The sequence below is a fragment of the Agelaius phoeniceus genome, chromosome 8 (genome assembly GCF_051311805.1).
Source record: "Agelaius phoeniceus isolate bAgePho1 chromosome 8, bAgePho1.hap1, whole genome shotgun sequence".
NCBI classification, from domain to species: domain Eukaryota; kingdom Metazoa; phylum Chordata; class Aves; order Passeriformes; family Icteridae; genus Agelaius; species Agelaius phoeniceus.
The window spans coordinates 33,251,649-33,270,838 of NC_135272.1; the positions used below are offsets into that span (position 1 = coordinate 33,251,649).

At 53.1% G+C, this 19,190-nt stretch overlaps 1 protein-coding gene across 6 annotated transcripts in view; it reads right to left on the reverse strand.

Annotated features, from left to right (window-relative positions):
* SSBP3 (single stranded DNA binding protein 3) overlaps positions 1 to 19,190 on the reverse strand; it is a 55,363-nt gene that overhangs the window by 35,262 nt on the left and 911 nt on the right. For all 6 annotated transcript variants that reach the window (XM_054638723.2, XM_054638721.2, XM_054638720.2 and 3 more), the window contains exon 4: positions 18,832 to 18,916. In XM_054638723.2, coding sequence (XP_054494698.1) covers positions 18,832 to 18,916 — 85 coding nt within the window. The remainder of the gene's footprint in view (positions 1 to 18,831; positions 18,917 to 19,190) is intronic.

Here is a 19,190-nt window from a genome sequence, read left to right on the forward strand (position 1 = left end):
ATCCTCACACTGGCTCCAGCTCCAGCAGTGCTCCCCAGATCCAGGTACCAAGGGGTGCTCTGGCCAAAGGGACACTCTCCAAGACATCAGTGGCTCGTGGCTGTTGTCTATGGCAACTCGTACCAACGATGGGAATGTGTTTGAATTGCTGCCAGGCAAGGACAGAGATGTGGGATGTGCTCCTGCAAACCCAGGGCATTGAGTGGGCCCTGTAGTCCAGCAGCCTGGCACAGAGCAGCTTCCCTACAGGAAAACCCAGTCTGCTGTCCTGTGTTGGCCATTCTCAGCTACCAGCCTCTCAGTAAGTCTCAATGCTTTAAAAAATCGGTTGTTTTTTTTTTTTTTAAAAAAAGGAAATACTAAGTTTCTGCTTCCCTGCAAGCAGTCACCCCATGCCTCTGCCACCTCCACCCTGGAATGGCTCTGTGCCACCACACCAGAGCCCAGCAAGTGTGGGGGCCATGCCACATGCCCACCTACAAGGAAAGCCTGGGCCTTCAGTGCTCTATAGCCAGAAGACATTAAAATCAGCCTGTCAATTTACATGCAAATTTATTTTAGATGCGACAGAGGGCTTACAAAAGAAGGTGTACTAGATGCTGTTTGCTTCTGCTGAGGCTGTTGTGGTTTGGCTCCCAAAGGTATTGGATGGGTGAGCTTGAGGGGCAGGTGCTGGGATGCAGAGGCTTTCACCTCTGGATCAGTGTCTGCCTGAAACCCAGCTCCCCAAGCACCAAAACCCCTCAGTGTGACAGGGCAGTGCAAGCTGCTGCTGCTGCTGCTGGAGCAGTGCAAGCACGGAAGCGTGCCCAGCACCACCGCCCCTCTGCCTGGCAATCCCTCCTTGCTGTGATCCCACCTCGCTAAGATTCCCCCACATCCTTTGTCTTGTGCTTTGTTTGCCTTCCCTGAGCCTGGGGAAGCCTTCCTCCTGTCCTCCTCCTCCCCTCCTCCCCGTCCCCAGCAGGTCCCCGGGGCGGTTTCTCAGAAAGCACAACCGTTTCTGCAGAAAGTTTGGCACTCTGGGCCAATGGCAGGAGTTGCTTTAATCAACTCAAATGGCATTTTCTGCAGATAAGTCTCTCACTCTCGGCCGCCAAGAAAAAGCCACTCGGACAGCAGCAAGGGAAAAAAAAAACCCCAACACAACCCCCCCCAAGAGAGGCTGCAAAGTCACCGCACAGGCTTGCAGGGTGATTATTTATAGCCCTTCCCTCTGCAAAAGCCAAAAATAATTGTTCCAGCCCAATTAATGAATTTCTGAACGCTGGGCTCAGGGGTAGCCACCAAAGTGCAGCACTTTGAGCTACTTGCAATGTATTGGGCTCTAGAATAATGTATTTAAGAAGGGAGAAAACTTATTGTGCAGGAGCAACTGCAGACAGAGCAGAGAGGAGTGAGAATATGAAGGCAGCAGCCCTGCAGACCCCAAGGTCGGTGGGGAAGGAGGGGGAGGAGGTGCTCCAGGCACCAGAGCAGAGATTCCCCTGCAAGCTGTGGTGCAGACCATGGTGTGGCCCTGCAGCCCATGGAGCTCCATGGTGGAGCTGAGACCCCCACCCCGCAGCCCATGGAGCTCCATGGTGGAGGTGAGATCCCCCTGCAGCCCATGGAGCTCCATGGTGGAGCTGAGATCCCCCTGCAGCCCATGGAGCTCCATGGTGGAGCTGAGATCCCCCTGCAGCCCATGGAGCTCCATGGTGGAGCTGAGACCCCCCTGCAGCCCATGGGGAACCCCACACTGGAGCAGGGGGATGCCCAAAGGAGGCTGTGACCCCACGGAAGGGACCCACAATGGAGCAGATTGGGAAGAACTGCAGCCCAGGAGAAGGACCCATGTTGGAGAATTTTGTGGAGGAATGTCTCTTGTGGAAAGAACCCCACGCTGGAGCAAGGGAAGAATGGGAGGAATCCTCTCCTGAGGAGGAAGGAGCAGCAGAGACAACTGTGATGTGACAACTGATGAACTGACCACAGCCCCCATCCCCTGTGCTGTGGGGTCACTGGTGAAAAGGAGGGAAGAGAAAACCAGGAGTGAAGGTGGGCCCAGAAAGAAGGGTGGGGTAGGGGGAAGGTCTTTTAAGATTTATTTGTATTTCTCATTATCATTTTCTGATTTGATTGGCAATAAATTAAATTAATTTTTACTCAAGTTGAGTCAGTTTTGCCTGTGGGTGATGTTTCCCTGTCCTTATCTGACCCATGGGCCTTGCATGGTATTTCCTCTCCCCTGTCCAGCTGAGAAGTGACAGAGTGGCTTTGGGGGGCACCTGGCCCCCAGGTGGGGTCAGCCCAGCACCTGCAAGTGGCCCCTGGTGAGGTGGGATGGCTGAAGGCTGTGGGCAGCTCTGCAGAGCCAACACACTGGGCATGGCAGCGTTTCCTGGATGGGTTGGTGAGGAGGATGTGCCTTCCCAACTCATCTCCATGGGGCTGAACTGGGGCTCCCAAGGGGTTCCCCAATATACAAGTGGGCTCTAACAAGGTTTAACTACAGCCACTGTGGAACCCCAGAAACCCCTGTGAAGGTCTGACCGTGCTCACCAGCTGGGAACAAGTGAGGGGAAACACTGAGCTGGGATCCTTCCACCCTGCCCCAAACCCAGCAAGGCCAAAAGCCTTCTGCAGCCCCCTCCTCAGACATTTCTACCCTCCCTCAGCTTCCCGATTCTTCTCACAAACCCTCTGGTTTTGTTTGGAGAGCGTTATCCCTTCTCCACAAGCTCAACCCACTCACACCACCACTGCCTTTTCTACCAGCAGGAGAAGAGGAGCAATTGCATTTGCATGGGAAGAAAGGGGGGGAAAGCACTAGGCATCCTCTCCAAGTTCTGCAAGCAAACCTTCTCTAATACAAAAAAAAAAAAAATATTGCATTTCCCTGGTTTTGTCTGGGATAGAGTTAATTTTTTCCTAGTAGCTGGTACAGTGCTGTGTTATGGATTCAGTACGAGAACAACGTTGATAACACACTGGTGTTTTTGCTGTTGCTAAGTAGTGCTTACTCCAAGTCAAGGACTTTTCAGCTTCCCATGTTCTGCCAGTGAGGAGGTGCACAAGAAACCATGAGGGAGAATGGCCAGGAGAGCTGACACAAACTGGCCAAAGGGTTACTCCATGCCACAGAATGTTATATCCAGTATATAAACTGGGAGAATTTGGCCAGGAAGCTTGGGGACAGGCTGGGCATTAGTCAGTAGGTGGTGAGGAATTATATAGTGCATCAGTTATCTGTTTTATATTTTACTTCTTTCTTTCTATCATTCCCTTTTCATTCCTATTATTGTATTTTATTTCAATTAATAAACTACTCTTACCAAAATCCATGGGTTTTACTTTCCCCTCCTACCCCTCATTCTCCTCCCCATCCCACTGGGGCAGAGGTATGAGCAAGATATATGGTATGGTACTTAATGTGGTTTAATCTCAATCAGCAAATCATATATATACATATATATATACACATATACATATATATATATACACACACCCCATATATATGGCATGTGTGACAAACATCCACAGACCAAAACTGCTGCTGATGGAGCCAAGCCAAGGGGTAGTTCAGGGCTCCACAGCTGCTGTCCCTGCAGTCAAAACTGATCTCCCAGATTGGGTATCACACACCCTGGGAATATTCATCTCTTGGCTACCCCCTAGAGAAGCCAACCACCCACACCCCAGCATGAGCCCCAGCTGCTGAGGACAGGGCTGCCTTTTGAGGGAGAAAGCCTGGGTTTTCTCTGTATCCCATCTCTGTCCATTGGCTTGACCCACTGGAGAGTCTCAAAAAAATACCAGTTTTGTAAAAATTGGTAAAGCAGAGAGAAACCCAACTGCTCTGGTGGCTTCAGCTGAAGAGCCAGCAGAGGAACTTGTGTGGGAACCCACACTAGAGATGCTCCCATAGCAAACCCACAAATAGACACATTTCTTTCTTTTTAGAGACAGCATATACTTTTTCCTTATTGGGGAAGGAGTTTTCCTTTGGTATCCCCCTTGGGAGGAGCAGATGTGTCCTGCTGAGCCGCTCTCACGACAGCAAACCCCCGAGGTCCCCATGAGACGCGGCCTACGCCACAGAGCACCCTGTGCCAGCAGGTGCTTCCACCCCAGTTAGTTAGACTAACTTTCTGTTACTCTGCTCTTTCTAACCCGTACACTAGTCCTAAGGTAAGGAGGAGGATAAGTGAGGAGGTTCAGGTTAGGGTGGTGGTAGGAGACTGTAGTTAGGTGGCTCATGGTAGCGGGAGGAGTAGGGTGATTTCTAAGTCGAACAGGAGGAAGAGGATGGCTACTAGGAAGAAGCGGATTGAGAAGGGGAGTCGAGCAGATCCTAGGGGGTCAAACCCACATTCATATGGGGATATTTTTTTTTTTAGATTCCTAAACCCACCAAAACCTGCCATTCCCTACCACACAACTCATCCCACCCCACAACCACCTCCACCTCTGGATGACCCACGGAGGGAGAGGTGCATATCCTACATCCACGGGACAGCTCCAAGCAGCGCGAGCTGGGGATCAAGCCCGTCAGCGCGGGCTTCAAGCTGACCTGGAGGACCCCAGCAGGGAGGAATTGGGGGCAGGGGGACCCTATCTTTACTGGTGCCCCCCCTTTCCCGCGAGGCTGCGCCGGCTCCAGGCGCTGCCGCGATCCAAGCGGAGCAGATGGCACGCGCAACACTTACGGCTTCGCTTTCCAGCCGCCATCGCAGAGCTGCTTCTCAGCAGGGCGGAGGCGGGGGGGGAGACGGCTTTTTTTTTTTTTTAATATATTTTCCCTAGGAATTTTTGATTTTCTTTAAAAAAAAAAAAACAACCCGTGTATAATCCCGTGCTGGAGCCCCAGGAGCCCCCAGCAGCAGAAGGACGGTGCGTGCTGGCTGACTGGCAGCCTGTCCGTCTGTCCGTGCCTGGGGACCCGGCTGACCGCCCGAAATCCCCGCCGAGAGGGACAAATCCTGGAAAGCCTCACAAAGCAGAGATATGGGGGAAAAAAAGGGATGAAGTGATCAAAAAGGGCTTTCTAGGGATTCTGCTGGCTCGCCTGGATTTCCTCCCTTTGCCTTCCTCCAGCCTTTGCCTCTGCCATCCCAGTCCTGAGCAGAGAAGACCCAGAAGGAAAGCAGAGCTGTTTGAGCTCCCTGGGACATTGGTCCTCCTGTCTCCATCAGGTAACATGGAGCAAGGGAGATACTATCCCACCCAGGCTGATGACAGGCTCTGGGGCCATTTGCCAGCTTGGGGATCTGACTTGGGGTCCAGTGTCACTACATGCCACAGTCCTCTCATCCTATTCCAATGGCTCAAACCAGGTTTTCTACTTCCCAGTGGAAGCCAACACCTCAAACGAGGCTGGGAAACCATAAATCTGGGCATCGCAGACACCAGATTGCTTTCAGCAGCCGCGCTCTGCACAGAGCTCGGCGATAAGTAACAAAAAGTCTGTGCTTTGCACCACTGATTTCTTGTCTGGGGATGCATAAAACCTGGAGATGACAGATCAGCACCTCGATCCAAGAGCATCCCCGCCCTCGCTCTGCCGGGGAGGCGGGTAAACAAAGGCGGCTCTCCCCGGCGTCCGTCCGCAGGCAGCTGCCATCGACGCCGCCGTGGAGGAGTGGGAGGGGGGAAAAACAAAAGAGGTCTGCACGCTGGGATCTGTGGGAATGGGATGCCCCTGGCGCTATCCTGGCTCTTTTATTCCATGGGTAGCCAGAGGGAGCTTGGCCCCAGCCCTTTGGACACTTCCTTCCCTCGGGGTCTCCTTGCCCAGCCATCCTGGCTGGGTGCCAAGGGCACAGCCACACTCCATAACCACTCAGCATCCAGCAAGGGGGAAAACATCCCGGGTTTGGGCACAGAGAGTGGCTTGGCCATCCTGGCCAAGAGCTCAATGATGATTTGGACCAGAATGCAACAGTTCTGTGCCGACAGGCACTGTTGGGTGTGACCAACATCCACTCAAATCCCGTGCTGGACTGTGCAGGCAGAAGTTTGAGCCCCCATCCAATGGCACACAGAAATTTAGTGAGGCCAAATCAGTTAGGGAAGATTTGGGATGCAGTTTCTTAATTTAGATGGCTCCACCACTGGCAAGGACAAGCAGGTGATCACCAATGCTTTGCACGGGGTGGCGACTACAGCAAAGGAAAAGGGACAGCGCTGGGAAAAAAAGGGACAGCACTGGGAAATGCCAACTTGAGGATGTTTCCAAGAAAAAAAAAAAAAAACAAACTAGAAGGCTGTGGCACTGAAATGCTCACGTCTTGGTCTATCCATCTGTGGGTATGTGCTGGTTGTGCCCCTTGGCCCAGTGAGACCAGAAGAGCCTAAAGCAGCTGCAATAATGCTGCCACACTCCTCCCAAAGCCCACCAACCTTCCCCAAAACCCTGGCTGGATGCTGCATCTCAACTCCATCATCTTTTCCAACCACTGTGCTTCCCTGTTCATGCCCCATCTGTTTGTTACTAGAGCCACAGACCCCAAAACACAGGGTTTGGAAGTACCAATGAGCACACCTTTAGCTCTGGGGCCACATGGATTATTTCGTCTGGGTCCACCACGGCAAATCCTTTCAAAGGAGGAAAGGCAAGGCAGGAAACCATCTTTACAATCCTAAAGTTGAATAATTATCACCTGGGCTGCGGGAAGCCCTCTCCCCCTTTCTGAGCAAGAGCTCCCAGGACTCAGCAGTGCCCAGGGAGGGGATGGTGCTGCTGGCCCCTCCGGGGCTTTGCCAAGGAATGCCGGGGGCGGCAGCGGGGGGAGCAGCGGCGGTGGCGGTGCTGGGAAGGGAACCAGCTGGAGAGCTGCAGCCTCATGAAATAATGAAATGCCAAACCAACCCCTGCATCTTCCACAGTCTCTCAGGTCACCTACCAGATTAGGAGGCCTGTTGCTAAGGCAACCATATCTTGCAAGTGCTAGCTGAACTTCCCCATCGGTTTTAACCCTTTAAGGAGCAAAAAAAAAAACCACCAACCAACCAAACCAAAAGCCTCCCTAAGAAATATGTATAAAAATAAAACGAAGGGGTAATGCTGATGATGCAACCCACAGGAGACCAGCGGAGGCCAAGGGGGGGGCAGCTGGGAAGGGGAAGCAAAGGGAAGGCACCCCAGCAGCCACCTCCCGCACGGTGCACGCTGTGCTGGCTCCCTTCCAGGCAGCTAATAAAATTATTCGGCATCCGCACACACACACAAGACCCAGCAAACTTTTGATGCGCCTGGCACGGCAGCAAGGGAGTTAAAAAAAAAAAAAAAAAAGAAAAAAAAAGCCCCTCCCCAAAAGGCAACAAAAAGTCAGGTTCTGCATATGAAATGGGGGCAAACAAAGCAAAAATGGAACTTTTTTCTTTGTAATTTTTCTTTTTTTTCCTCCAGTGGCCTCGCAGACGCTGGGCAAGCCCTGATGGCTCGGCGAGCAGCCGGCAGCCCGGCGCCGCACAGGAGGGGACAGATGGCCGGCGCAGCAACGTCGCATGGAGGCGATGGGCACCCGTGGCCACCTCGCCAGCTCTGCTGCAATCCATGGCCAGGAGCATCCAGAACAGGGATGCACGACTTGTGCTCTGCAGCCATAAAACAGAATAATAAAAACAGCCCCTCCTACATGCAAGGATCATGTCCCAGTGGGGTGATGGGGATCACAGTTCCCTCCTCTGGGAGAATAAAACCCCACTCAGGCTGCACACCAGGCAGGGAGCCCTAAATCTTGCAGCCTGCTGGGTTAACAGGGAGGCCTGTGAGCAATAAGGGGGAAGAGAAAAAAAAAAAAAAAAAAAGGAGCAAGGCAATGCACAGGCAGCACAAGGGAGGAGGGAAAAAAAAAAAAAAAGGAGGGAGAGGAGAAAGAGGCATGGAAAGGAGGAGAAAATGTGGAGCGGCATAAATCAGGCGCGCGGGGGGAGCGGGGAGCACAGCAGCAGCACGTGCTGCGTTCCAGGCGCGCAGGCAGCGCACGCGGACGGCTCCTGCCCGCCAGGATGAGCACCGGGAAGCAACCAGCCCTGTGCCCCACAGAAAGGGGCCCCCAGCCCCTCCTGCTGCTGGTTTGATGTGGGGTGTGGGCTCTGCTGGCCAGCACACAGTCATTTCCATGTTAGCCTCTGTGGGAAAGAAAAACCCTCTGCTGGTGCTGGTTTTGATAGCAAAAATTAGAAGGGTTTCTGCACCCTTCTTCCCACTCCCAGGTCAGGCTGGGGACAGCAGGTGTCCTCATTTGAATTCCCCTCAAATGAGAGCAGCAAAATGGAAACTTGCTCCTGAAAGTCTCCATCTTCCCACCAGCCTGCTCCAAATTCATAATAAAGAGAGGGGCAAGGCTCAGTGCAAACCCAGCTTTGCTCTCACTGAGGGGCTGCAGTGAGATGGGCTCACACCATGCTAAGTGGCTGCTGGTATTGCTGCCTGGCTGTGATCCTGCCCTCTGACCTCACCCCCATGCCAGCACCCCTGCACCCTGCCAACCAGCTGACAGGAGAAACTTAATTAACCATGTCCATCAACCCCAAACATCTGTAAGCAGCAATATTTACAACCAGAAATAAAGAGGAGTGACCTTCGCGGTGTTGAAAGACAGTTGGGTTCTTGTATTACAACAGTGGGGACAGGCAAAATTCATTATCTCTAATAGCCATCCTTATAACCAGATTAAACACAAAGGCAGCAATTCCGTATTCCCTGACCCGCCACCATCCCCATCCCAAGCAGAGGGGAGCAGGGCTGCTCACACAAACCCCACGGCTGCACGTTCAGCTGATGTTTATGCATGTGGCCATCTCCATCCCTCCTACTCAGAAAAGACAATACACCCTGGCTCATCCCACCCCAAGGGCTGGGACACCCAGCTGGGGTCACACCTCTCCTGGTGCTCCTCCAGGCAGCTCTAAGGAGATGCTCAGCTCCCCTGTGAACGCTCTGGAGGCACCAGGGGTAAGCTCCCTGCTACACCAGGAATGCTATGCTGGAGATGTCTGCTCACAGGATGCAAGCAAAAAGCACTCAGTTTCCAGAGCACAACCAAACAGAGCCCAACCCTCCAGAAACCACCACTGTCAAGTCCCTCATGCTCAGACACCCCCAGCATGAGGAGTTTTGTCCTGAAGATGCAGCCAAGGCTTTCACCTCTGGCTGTGAGATCCTCGCGGTGCCAACCACCAGCCAGGGAGCCAGAGCCTGTTATTTTCATCAGAGGATGGTCTCTGTGGGGACCTTCAGCTGCCAGCCAGGAGAAACAAGCCACTGGAGAAAACCTGAGCCTCCTAATGGCTTTTCCTCCAGCAGCAGTGTGAGGGAGGGCAGCTCCTTCTCCAGAAGATGAGCACCAGCGGGGCCAGCTGGTTTCTCCAGTGCTCAGCAGCAACAAGTCAAACTGCTTGGAAAACACTTAAGGTTGGGGGGGGGGAAGCTTCAAATGGACCAGGCGGGCGACGCACCGCGCTGGAGCAACGGTAAAAGTTAAAATTAATTAGCTGGCAGGATGACAAAGAAGCCATTGTGCAGCACGGTGGAGCAATCCAAGTACAAAGGCTTTATATAAGTCATGTTGAAAACTCCTTGATGACTGCAGGTAAGGACGGACAAGCTGTCAGGACGTGCCACAACACCCTGAAGGGCTCCGGGACAAGCAAGTAAATCTGCTTTTAACGATGAAATGAGCCCTGGGAGCCTCAGCCTGGACCTTCTCTCCAGCTGAGACCGGCAAAGGTGCGAAGCACCTGGGTGTTATTGGTGCTGTAATACCCAGGATAAAACAAAACCATCTGTTTTGGGGTTTCTATGGAAAACTGCGCTTGAGCTGGGCTAAAGGGACCCATATGCAATGTGAAGCAGCGTTTGCTTCCTTGTGAGCTCCCCACCTCCATCCCCAACCCTATCCCACAAAGCACATCCCTGCCAAAAGTCCCCATGATGAGACCAAGCATTTCAAAGTGTGGCTGTCCCTGCCTCAGACCAGACCCCAAGAGGGTCTCACAGAACCAGAGCCACCTCCTGGTTCACAGCTTGCACAGGAAGACCCCAACAGCCAAAGTGTTTCCAGCACCAACAGGCAGACCCAGGTTCTGCACCCCAGGGAGGAGCAGGCACTCCCCCAGAGCCACAGGGACAGCAGAGAGGGGCTGAAGCTGTGATGGAAAGTCACTCCAAGCTGCCACCAGCCGTGACCCCCCCCCCATACCATTCTGCTGGCAGATGGGCAGAGGGAGGCTGGGTGTGATTTACACCCCATCAGCTGCACAGTGCTCCGGCAGAAAGGAGCCAAGGGGGAGAAAAGCAGCTCTCCCTCCTTGCTGTGAGCATCACTCGTGGGCAGGGAGATGTGGGGGTTTCAAGCAGCTTCTGCACTAGAGGCTGCCTCACACCCCATGGGGCTTCCCCCAAAAAACAGGATGAGCACCCAGCGAGGGCTGGGCAGAGCAGGAGGGCAAGGAGGATGCTCTGCTGGGCTTGGCAGGGCAGAGGAGCCAAGTGTGATGCAGCACCCTTATCTGCCCACCCCAAACCAGGGAGCTTCAAGGAAGCGCCCTGCCCCCTTCCTCAGCGTGCCCTGCCTTTTTTCACTAAAAAAAAAAAAAAAAAAAAAAAAAAAAAAAAAAAAAAAAAAGGAAAAAAACACAACCCCAAACAACCAACCCGGAGGCTGAGTTAAAAACACTGCCTGGGGCAGGAAGCAGCCACCTGCCTGGGGACACAGCTGGGCAATGCCAGCTACCCATGGGGTGACAAAGGAGCATTTCCCACCTTACAGTTATTAGAAATGGGTAAATAAGGAAAGCCAAGGCCTGGGACACCCTCACAGCAAGGCTGCTCTGGAAGGAAGGAGATGCCAGCCAGCCTCCTGTCATGGTGGGCACCAGGCAGTGCTGGACCAGGTGACCCAGGTATGATGCCAGCTGTGTGGGTGGGAGCTGGGAAAGGAGTGGGGCACAGCAGGAAATCCATGTCAGGTAGGAGGGACTGGCTGTGGGCTGTTTTACCTGCTGGGAATGCCATGGGATGCCAGCACCCCAGCTGTATTGGGCAGGTCATGCTCACCAGCAAGTCAGAGCTGCTGCAGTGCATCCCCCCTGCTTCAGTTTGTAGCCAAAAAATTCCAATTATAGGTGCAAGCTCAGCCTTGAGAGATTGAAAAAAAAAGAAAAGCCAGCCCAAATCCAGGGAAAATGGGAAGGAAACCCCCCCCCACTCCAGACCCTGTTTGAGGCAGGCAGGAGGGGTGGTGAGAGCTCATTTTCACTACAGAAAGCTGCCGCACCCCAGGAGGAGAGGCACCAGATCAAATGTTCAAGGGTTGATGCAGAAACATTAAGGAAAAAAAAAATTAAAAAGAAAATGTTAGCTCAAGACACAGCCAGAGGTCTTCCTTTGGACTTTATCTTAAGGCAGCAGGCGCAGCCTCACACATGGACAGACAGACAGACAGACAGACCAACCGACCCCACAGGCTCCCACCCAGCCCGATGAGCGCAGGGGTGGAAATCACCTTGCTGAAAACCACTGGTGGTGGTGGCAAAGGCCATGGAGGAGGAAGGGTAAGGCAAGAGGGAGGGCACTGGATGGCCGGGCACAAAGCACTGCTCTGTCCCACCACTCCAAAACACACAGGCACACGCCCCTCTATCTTTATCCACATGTACATCTCAACAGTGCATATTCCACAGATGTAATTGCATATGTATACATTTGTCTTCTGCTTAATTTTGATACTAACAGTCACTGTGCATGCCACATTAAGCTCGGGCAGGAGAATGAGCACTTATCCTCTTATTGAAGAAAAAAAAAAATTCATTAAATGCACAAATTCAACACAAAAGAAAAGCTGGTCTTACCACACAGAGCTGTGCCCCCATCCAAACCCAAATCTTACCCAAGCCACCCAGGTGTCCCTCTTGCCCTGACTGGCACAGGAGACTGGTGTCACTGCTCTGGGGATAAAAGGAGGTGGCAGTGGCTGAGCAGAGGGGTTCCATCACACACAGGCAACAGCACCCAGAAGCCGTCCCATATTTTGGAAATCCCCCATTGACTGCACAGCTGTAGCTTTGAACTCAGCTCCTGGCACTTGTGGCCACAACAAGGAGTTTTGAGAGACCAAAAAAAAAACCCTAAACCCGAAACCTAGGCAGAGGTGAGGTATTTGTTTACTTGCAGGGATATTTTTGCTCCCTGCCAGCCTGAAGGAAAGCACTGCTCGTGCTCTGCTGAGACCCCAGCCCTGCATGACCCCCAGGAATCTGCAGGGTGAGGACTCAGAGGGAGAAGATTCTGGGAAAAAAGGAGGAATGTGCCTGTGGGCTAAGCAGAAGCCTCAGCACAAGTCAGGGAGCCTCTCTGAGTGAGATGCTGGCAAGGCAGGAGTGTGATGCTCAGGGGGATCCAGCCCATGCTGTGTCCTGCAGGGCAGGGCAGATCCCAGCGCCAGCCAGGCTGGACACAAGGCACAGGGCAGATCCCAGCACCAGCCAGGCTGGACACAAGGCACAGGGCAGATCCCAGGAGCAGCCAGGCTGGACACAAGGCACAGGGCAGATCCCAGCACCAGCCAGGCTGGACACAAGGTGCTCCGGGTGCTGCATCCCTGCCATCCCCTCTGTTCCCAAGGAAAACCAGGAACAAATGTGGCTGCAGCAGCTCCCCCCGGGGCACCCCCACCAGGGAGGGCTCTGCACAGCCGGGTGTCATTCCCGGTGCCATTCCGGCGGTGTCAGCTCTGCCGCGGGGGTGTGAGCAGCAAGAGAGGAGCAGCAGCCAGAGCCCCCCGCCCGCTCCCCAGGACCAGCCCTGGCAGCTGTTTCCAATAGAACCAGGGACAGCTTTACAAGAGAAAAATCGGGAACAAAAGGCAGGAGAAAATCCAAGTTTCCAAGGTAAGGAAGGAAATGATCAGGAGCACAGGAAAGTCCCACTCGTACCCAACAGACGGCGTCCTGACCTAACACCTCCCCACCGCCGGACAGCAGCGCCCGTGCCCGCGGCTTCCCGGCACGGCACGGCTTGGCACGGCCCGGCACGGCGGCCCCTCGCCCTCTTTGTTCCTGCCAAGGGACCCCCGAAGGGCGGCCGGGGAGGGCAGGGCTGGAGCTTTGTGCTCTGCCGGAGCCCAGCATCTGCCGGGGGCAGCGCTCCCCCCGCGGGTCCCCTCGCCGGCCTCACCGCGCTCGCCCACGTGGCCGCCGGGGCAGACAATGGGATGGGGATGGCGCTGGGGCTGCCGCGCTCGCCACCACGGCAAGGCCTTCCTCCTCCTCCTCCTCCCCGCTGCGGGCTCTGCCTGCCGCTGGAAGCTGGCCCCTCTCAAGCACTGGGGGGAGGGGGATTAAAAAGATACTATAAAAAAAAAAACCAAAAAACCAACCAAAAAACAGGGAAAAGAAAAAATGCTCGAGTCCGGCTCGCTGCTGCACTCGTGCAAGGCGAGGGCATGCACGCAGCGGGATGGGCAATGGGGCAGCAGGGCAGCACCCCCGTGGGCAGCAGCCAGACCTCAGCACCCAGCCATGCAGGGGGTCCCCAGCCCTGGCACAAACCCCCATTCGCCCTCCCATCCTCGGGCAGGATTGGAGAAACCCTTCCTCTCCTCCCGTCCCGCTCCCGGCTTTTTTGGAGAACCCCCTCCCGGAGCGGAGCCAGAGAAACTTTGCGTGTTCGCACCATTTGTTGATATAAAACCCATCCCCTGCCTTACTTTTGCACAGGCACTCGGGGTGGGGTGGAGGGGGGGAACGTCTGTTTCTATTTGAAACCGTCAAAATTAGCATTCAGTAATTAAAAATCACACCCTTTCTCTTAATAACCTAACCAGCATGATACAATCAGGTTGTGCCAACTCTTTAATCTAATTGACTAATTACAGATTTTAATTTAGTCAGTTACTGAACAACTGTTGACAATTTGTTTTCATTAGGGACAGAACAGGATAAATATTTAGGCTCCCCAGTCAAAGACTAAGACATAAGCTCTGGGCTCTGACCTCCGGTTTCACAATGGAGCCTTCTCCATGAGCATCACCCGTGGAAAGGTGCTGCTCTGCAATGCCCTGGTCCTGCTGCTGGGCAGCAGGAAGTCTGGAAGCCGAGGTTGCTCTGTCATGAGAGCCAATGTTGTTTAAGATATAATTATTAAACTAATCCACCCTTGCATGGTACTCCAGCAAGAGCAGGCTTTAAAGGACACCCAGGTTCACCAGTACCCTTAACTGGGAGGGAAGGCTGAGGTAGCGCTGCCAGGAGAGGGAATATCTGGATTTATTTATTTTTGTTGCAAATTTTTTTTTTTTTTAAGTGATGGGGAGTTTTGCAGCTGCTCCTGGCAGCCTGCCACTCCTGAAAGATACTCCTCTCTCTGGTTACCTACCAGGGAACCCTGTCCCTGCAGAGTGGAGCTGGATGGAGCCCAGACAGAGCGCAGTCCCGCATGGAAACAGGACAGAGCTGTGTGTGCCACCACTGAGCCACATGCCCAGGACTCAGGCAATGCCTGTGGGGCCACACAAAGCTGTTCCCAACCCCTGTCGCTGCATTGCACTAAGCCTGCCCAAAACACCTCTTCTCCTTCACAATATGTTTCTCCTCCACAACACTGGCTGCACACAACAGGAGAAGCTCTCATGGACCATCACCACCACAGAGGTACTCATGGATCAACACTCTCTGTCCCACCCTCACAGCCTTGGGTGCCTCAAACAAGGCATTACAACTTTCACTGGTCCTGGAGCAAGAAGAGAGCCTGGCATGGCAGAGGAGACAGTCACACCAAAGCCTTCATGCACGAACTGCATCCCTTCCCAGGGGTCCCACAAGGCCATGTCACCTGCCAAGGCCATGTCCCAACCATGCCACGAGTTGGCCACACAGACCCTAGGGAGCAGATGGTGCTGGGACAAGGAAATGCTCCCTGCAGCCCAAGAAAACCCAGGCAGTGATGCTGGGATGGGGTGCCTGTCCCACACCTGGTGGGGTGTGACTGGCAGATTCATCATAGAAGAACCATCCCTGGGACACCCCCAGTCTGTACAGCCAGCAGACCAAAGTCCTTCCAGCCTCTTGGGCTTCACCTTGTTTCCACCGAGCACACTAACTCCAGCAAGCCTGAATTCTCCATCCATCCATCCATCCATCCATCCATCCATCCATCCATCCATCCATCCATCCATCCATCCATCCATCCCCACGAGCTTCAGAACCCCCTAAGATCTCTCTAAGGGGGACTTTTTAATATAAAAAGGAGGAGCCCTGGTTATCCCCAACCAAGACAGGAGCCCCCAACACACCATCTTTTCCCAGACCAACCACTGCAGCTCCAGCAGCAACCACCTCCACTGCTGCAGACATCTTTCCAGACCCAAGTTAGAAAGAACTGCAGCAGCTCTCCAAAGTTAAAAACAAAAACAAATAAATCAATGCTTTGCGTTAATGGCAAGTTGAAGCCACAGCTCCGCAGATCTTGTGCTGCAAAGAAAACAGCATTTCAAGTGCTCCCAAGTGCAGGTCCTCCTCGGGAAGAAACTGGGGGAAACAGAGCTAGGGCATGATGAAGTCAAAGTCTTCATCAGCTAAAGGCTACCCTGAGTTTTCTCTCCTGCATGTTGACATGAGCTGGCTGTGCAGGCAGAGCAACACCACAAAAAAAGTATGTAGCAAACAGTCAACTAGATTTAAGTTCATTTTCTGTAGCTCGAGGCCAAAATCGACTGAAGTGGTTCTGGTGATCAAGTTTTCTGCAATTCCCCTTTCTATGTATTAGCTCTTTGACAGAAATTCACTGCGGTATTTAAACTGGCAGTCATCACCGCTAACTCAAATTGTATTGGCTTTCACGGCGTTGAAATGCTCAACTGTGAGCAGCCATCGGCCAATTCCCAGATAACGCGGCGGCTGAAATCCCCTGTCATGACCAGAGATCCCCTTGCAAGCTCTGGGAGCGTGCTGGAACGCTGGCCTGCTCGCCACGGGGCTTGGAGGAACCTAAATCAATGGCTGACTTTTAGGAGTTGGTGCTTGTGGGGCTGTTAGCTTGGACAAACTCTTTGTGTACAGGTGGAAGGGGATGATGAAGAAACCTGCAACAACACAACTTGATAGTTGTGTTAACAGATGCACAGACATGCCAGAGATGGAAGGGTAGAGCAGAGCAGCATTCCTCCTGCCTGTGCCAGGTGAATCCCCACTCCTATCACTCTTCTTCCAACAAGCACCTTTCTACAAAGTCCCAGCAGGCTTTTGTCCCAGCCTGGGAGAAAAACCTTAGGGGAAAGGTAAAAAGCAGTATTTTCAAGCACTCACAGGACTCCACAGTTTTCAAGGATCACCTCAAAAAAGAGTGGTGGGATTTCTCCTTAGTTTCTTAATTTCCTTACTTTAATTTCTCACTGAAGATTTAAGCACTCAAAACTGGAGGGGGAAATCAGCAATTTGTCCTGCTGCTCCTAACAGTTTTCATACAGTTATGCCAGAAAATAAAGTGGAAATGACACACCACGCAAATCCCACCCTGCTAATAAGGAGAACTGCTCCCCCTTCCCAAAAGATCTCTGTCCCAGGCAAGAACCTCTCCAGTGTTGGCTCTGGGAAAGTGACGTGCCAGGCTCCCAAAGCATCCCCTCTTTCTGTCCTTACAGTAGCACAGTATCAGGGTTAACACACACCATATTTTGGGCAAACACCAAGCAGGACACACAGAGTTTGCCCGTTGCTGGCCAAGTGTAAACACAATGCTCTACAAACCTGGGGCAAGACTTAGATTGGGATATTTTTAACCACAGCCACCACATGAAGCAATTCATGACTCACTGATCCAGCCCCATTTGGGGCTCACATCCCATTTTAGCTGCCATGCACTGCTGATGGCTCGCTGGGTTTGCTGTTTGACACTGCCCACCAAGCTCACCAGTACCAGCAGCCTGCCCGGGAGCTGGAGAGGAACAAGGCTCTATTCACACTCCCACGGTTATCATTCGGTTCTTTGGTCAATATTTAAGTTTTGGCCAGGTAGGTCCCTGCCCTGTAAAGTACACGCTGTGCCAGGAAAACACCACTCCTCAGCGAGGCACTGCACCCTGAGCATCCGTCAGCAGCCACGCCACGGAGAAGCACAAGCCCTGTCTTGGGGCCAAAACACTGCCTGGGGAAACCAACCCAGTGCCACCAAGCCAAAGCACAGGGGAGTGAGAATCTTAGGAGTTACCCAAAAGGTAAAGCACTCGGGGCTCTTAGAAAACTGCATTACACTGAGAATTAAAAACAATCAGAATTGTGTCTATTTACTGTAAGCTTAAAGCAACGTGTATTAAAGAAGTTTATGCGAATCATCTAATGCACTCAGGCCTATTGTTAGAATTATTACCAAGCTAAAAAAAGATTAATTTCTCTAAATACACTAAATCCTCAGACACGATGAGGAGGCTGCTGTGGATGGAGCATTACCAAGTCTTGCTTGCTAATGTCATCTTCACCTGTGGCTCTGCTGCCCAAAGATCTACCTTTGCCTTGCTCCTGATGACCCCACTGTCCCATCTAGGCTCCCAAACCCCCCACAATTTGCCCCGAAACATCCAGGAAGCCAGCAGAAGCCAACAACTGCTAGACATGCTGCTGGTTATCAGCTCTGACCCCTGGTTCAGAAGTTCACCATCTTAATCCAACCCAGTGAAAACAAGCAATGCAGACAGCGGCCGCAGGGATGGACAGACAGACAGACAAACTCCACCTAGCAAATACCCAGACACACTTGTCCCAAGACCCAGCGGGGTGGGAAGAGACAAGAGGCAGCTCAGCAGCCAGCCCAGCCTCTCTGGCACTGCCCGTGCCCCAGGGTGACTGCTGTGCCCAGTGCCAGCGTGTGAGAGCCGCGGAGGTCCCCGAGACACTCGCCTGGCACTGCTCGCCAGCAAACCCTCACATATCCCCAGCCAGGCATGTCCAGGCAACCAGAAACTTGGGAAGGGAGGAAAAATGGTTTCCATACCATAGTCTCCCTGGAGCAGACAAAACCAGCTCCTGCTACGAGGTTTAAACGCGCTTGACTGGGGTCCAAGCCCGCAGCCAGGTGACTAATGCTTTGATGCACATTCCTCCCAACGCTGTGGATGCGGGCACCGCGTGCGGGACGGGAGCGGGCAGCCCACCCGTCACCCGTGGGGCAGACATGCCATGCACCCTTGGCAAGAGGGATCCTTTGCGAGACACCTCAGACTCAAGCATGCCACCATCCATCCCTGGGTCGTACTGCCAACTCTGCAGAGAGCAACCCAAACCACGGAGAGCCAAGATGCACAATGACCAACCAACCAACCAACCAACCAACGGGGATCTGCAACACCAGCTTCAACCAGACAACACCTCTCCCCTTCTGGGATCAAGGGAGGACTCAGGAAACCAAGGAAGCCCCCAGCCTTGCCAAAGGCAGGGAGATATTAACTGGGGCATTCAACAGCGGCTTGGGGAATTCCCCCTTCTCCTCCCCACCAAAATCCAACCCCCGCCCATCCTGCAAGGTGCCCTCAGCATGAAACACCTCACCACCAGAGTGTCCTCAGCATGAAATATCTTGCCATCGACCCTCTATAAACGCTTTGTTGTCCATTGCTATGCAAAACTTCTTAATTCTACCACTAGCCCGAATGCCTTTAAGTGCTTAAGATAAGTATCTGAGCTCATTTACATAATTGCAACATTATGAAATACTGTTCAGTCAAATCAGAACATTGCTGGTTAAAAAAAAACCCCACGCTTTTTGCCAGTCGGTTACGTTAGGTTGGCTCTCGGTGCGCCGGAGCTCCCCAACGCCGTAATTACCGCGAGGATTAGAAACTTGTTACTCACGTAGTCATGAAAGGCTTTGGCTTCACTCGAATGTTCACAAGTGTCTCGCCTTTCGGGAGCCGCGCAGTACAGGTCCCAAAACACGCTGCACGGCAGGGAGAGACGGGAGAACAGCAGTTACTCATCAGGGATCGGACACCCCAGGTCAGCGCAGGTGAGCGGCTTCCCAGCCCACGGCTGGGCTGGCACCTCAGCTGGATCCAGCTGTGCATCCCAGCTTTACACTCCTCGGACCTGACTCAGGAGTGGGGATGCTGGGCGCTTGAGGAAGCAAAAGTAGCCTTCAAGAGGCAACACCTTGAAGGGATAACCCCCGAGAGACTTCAGGGACTTCTCCAGCCTCGCAGCCGCCCAGCCCT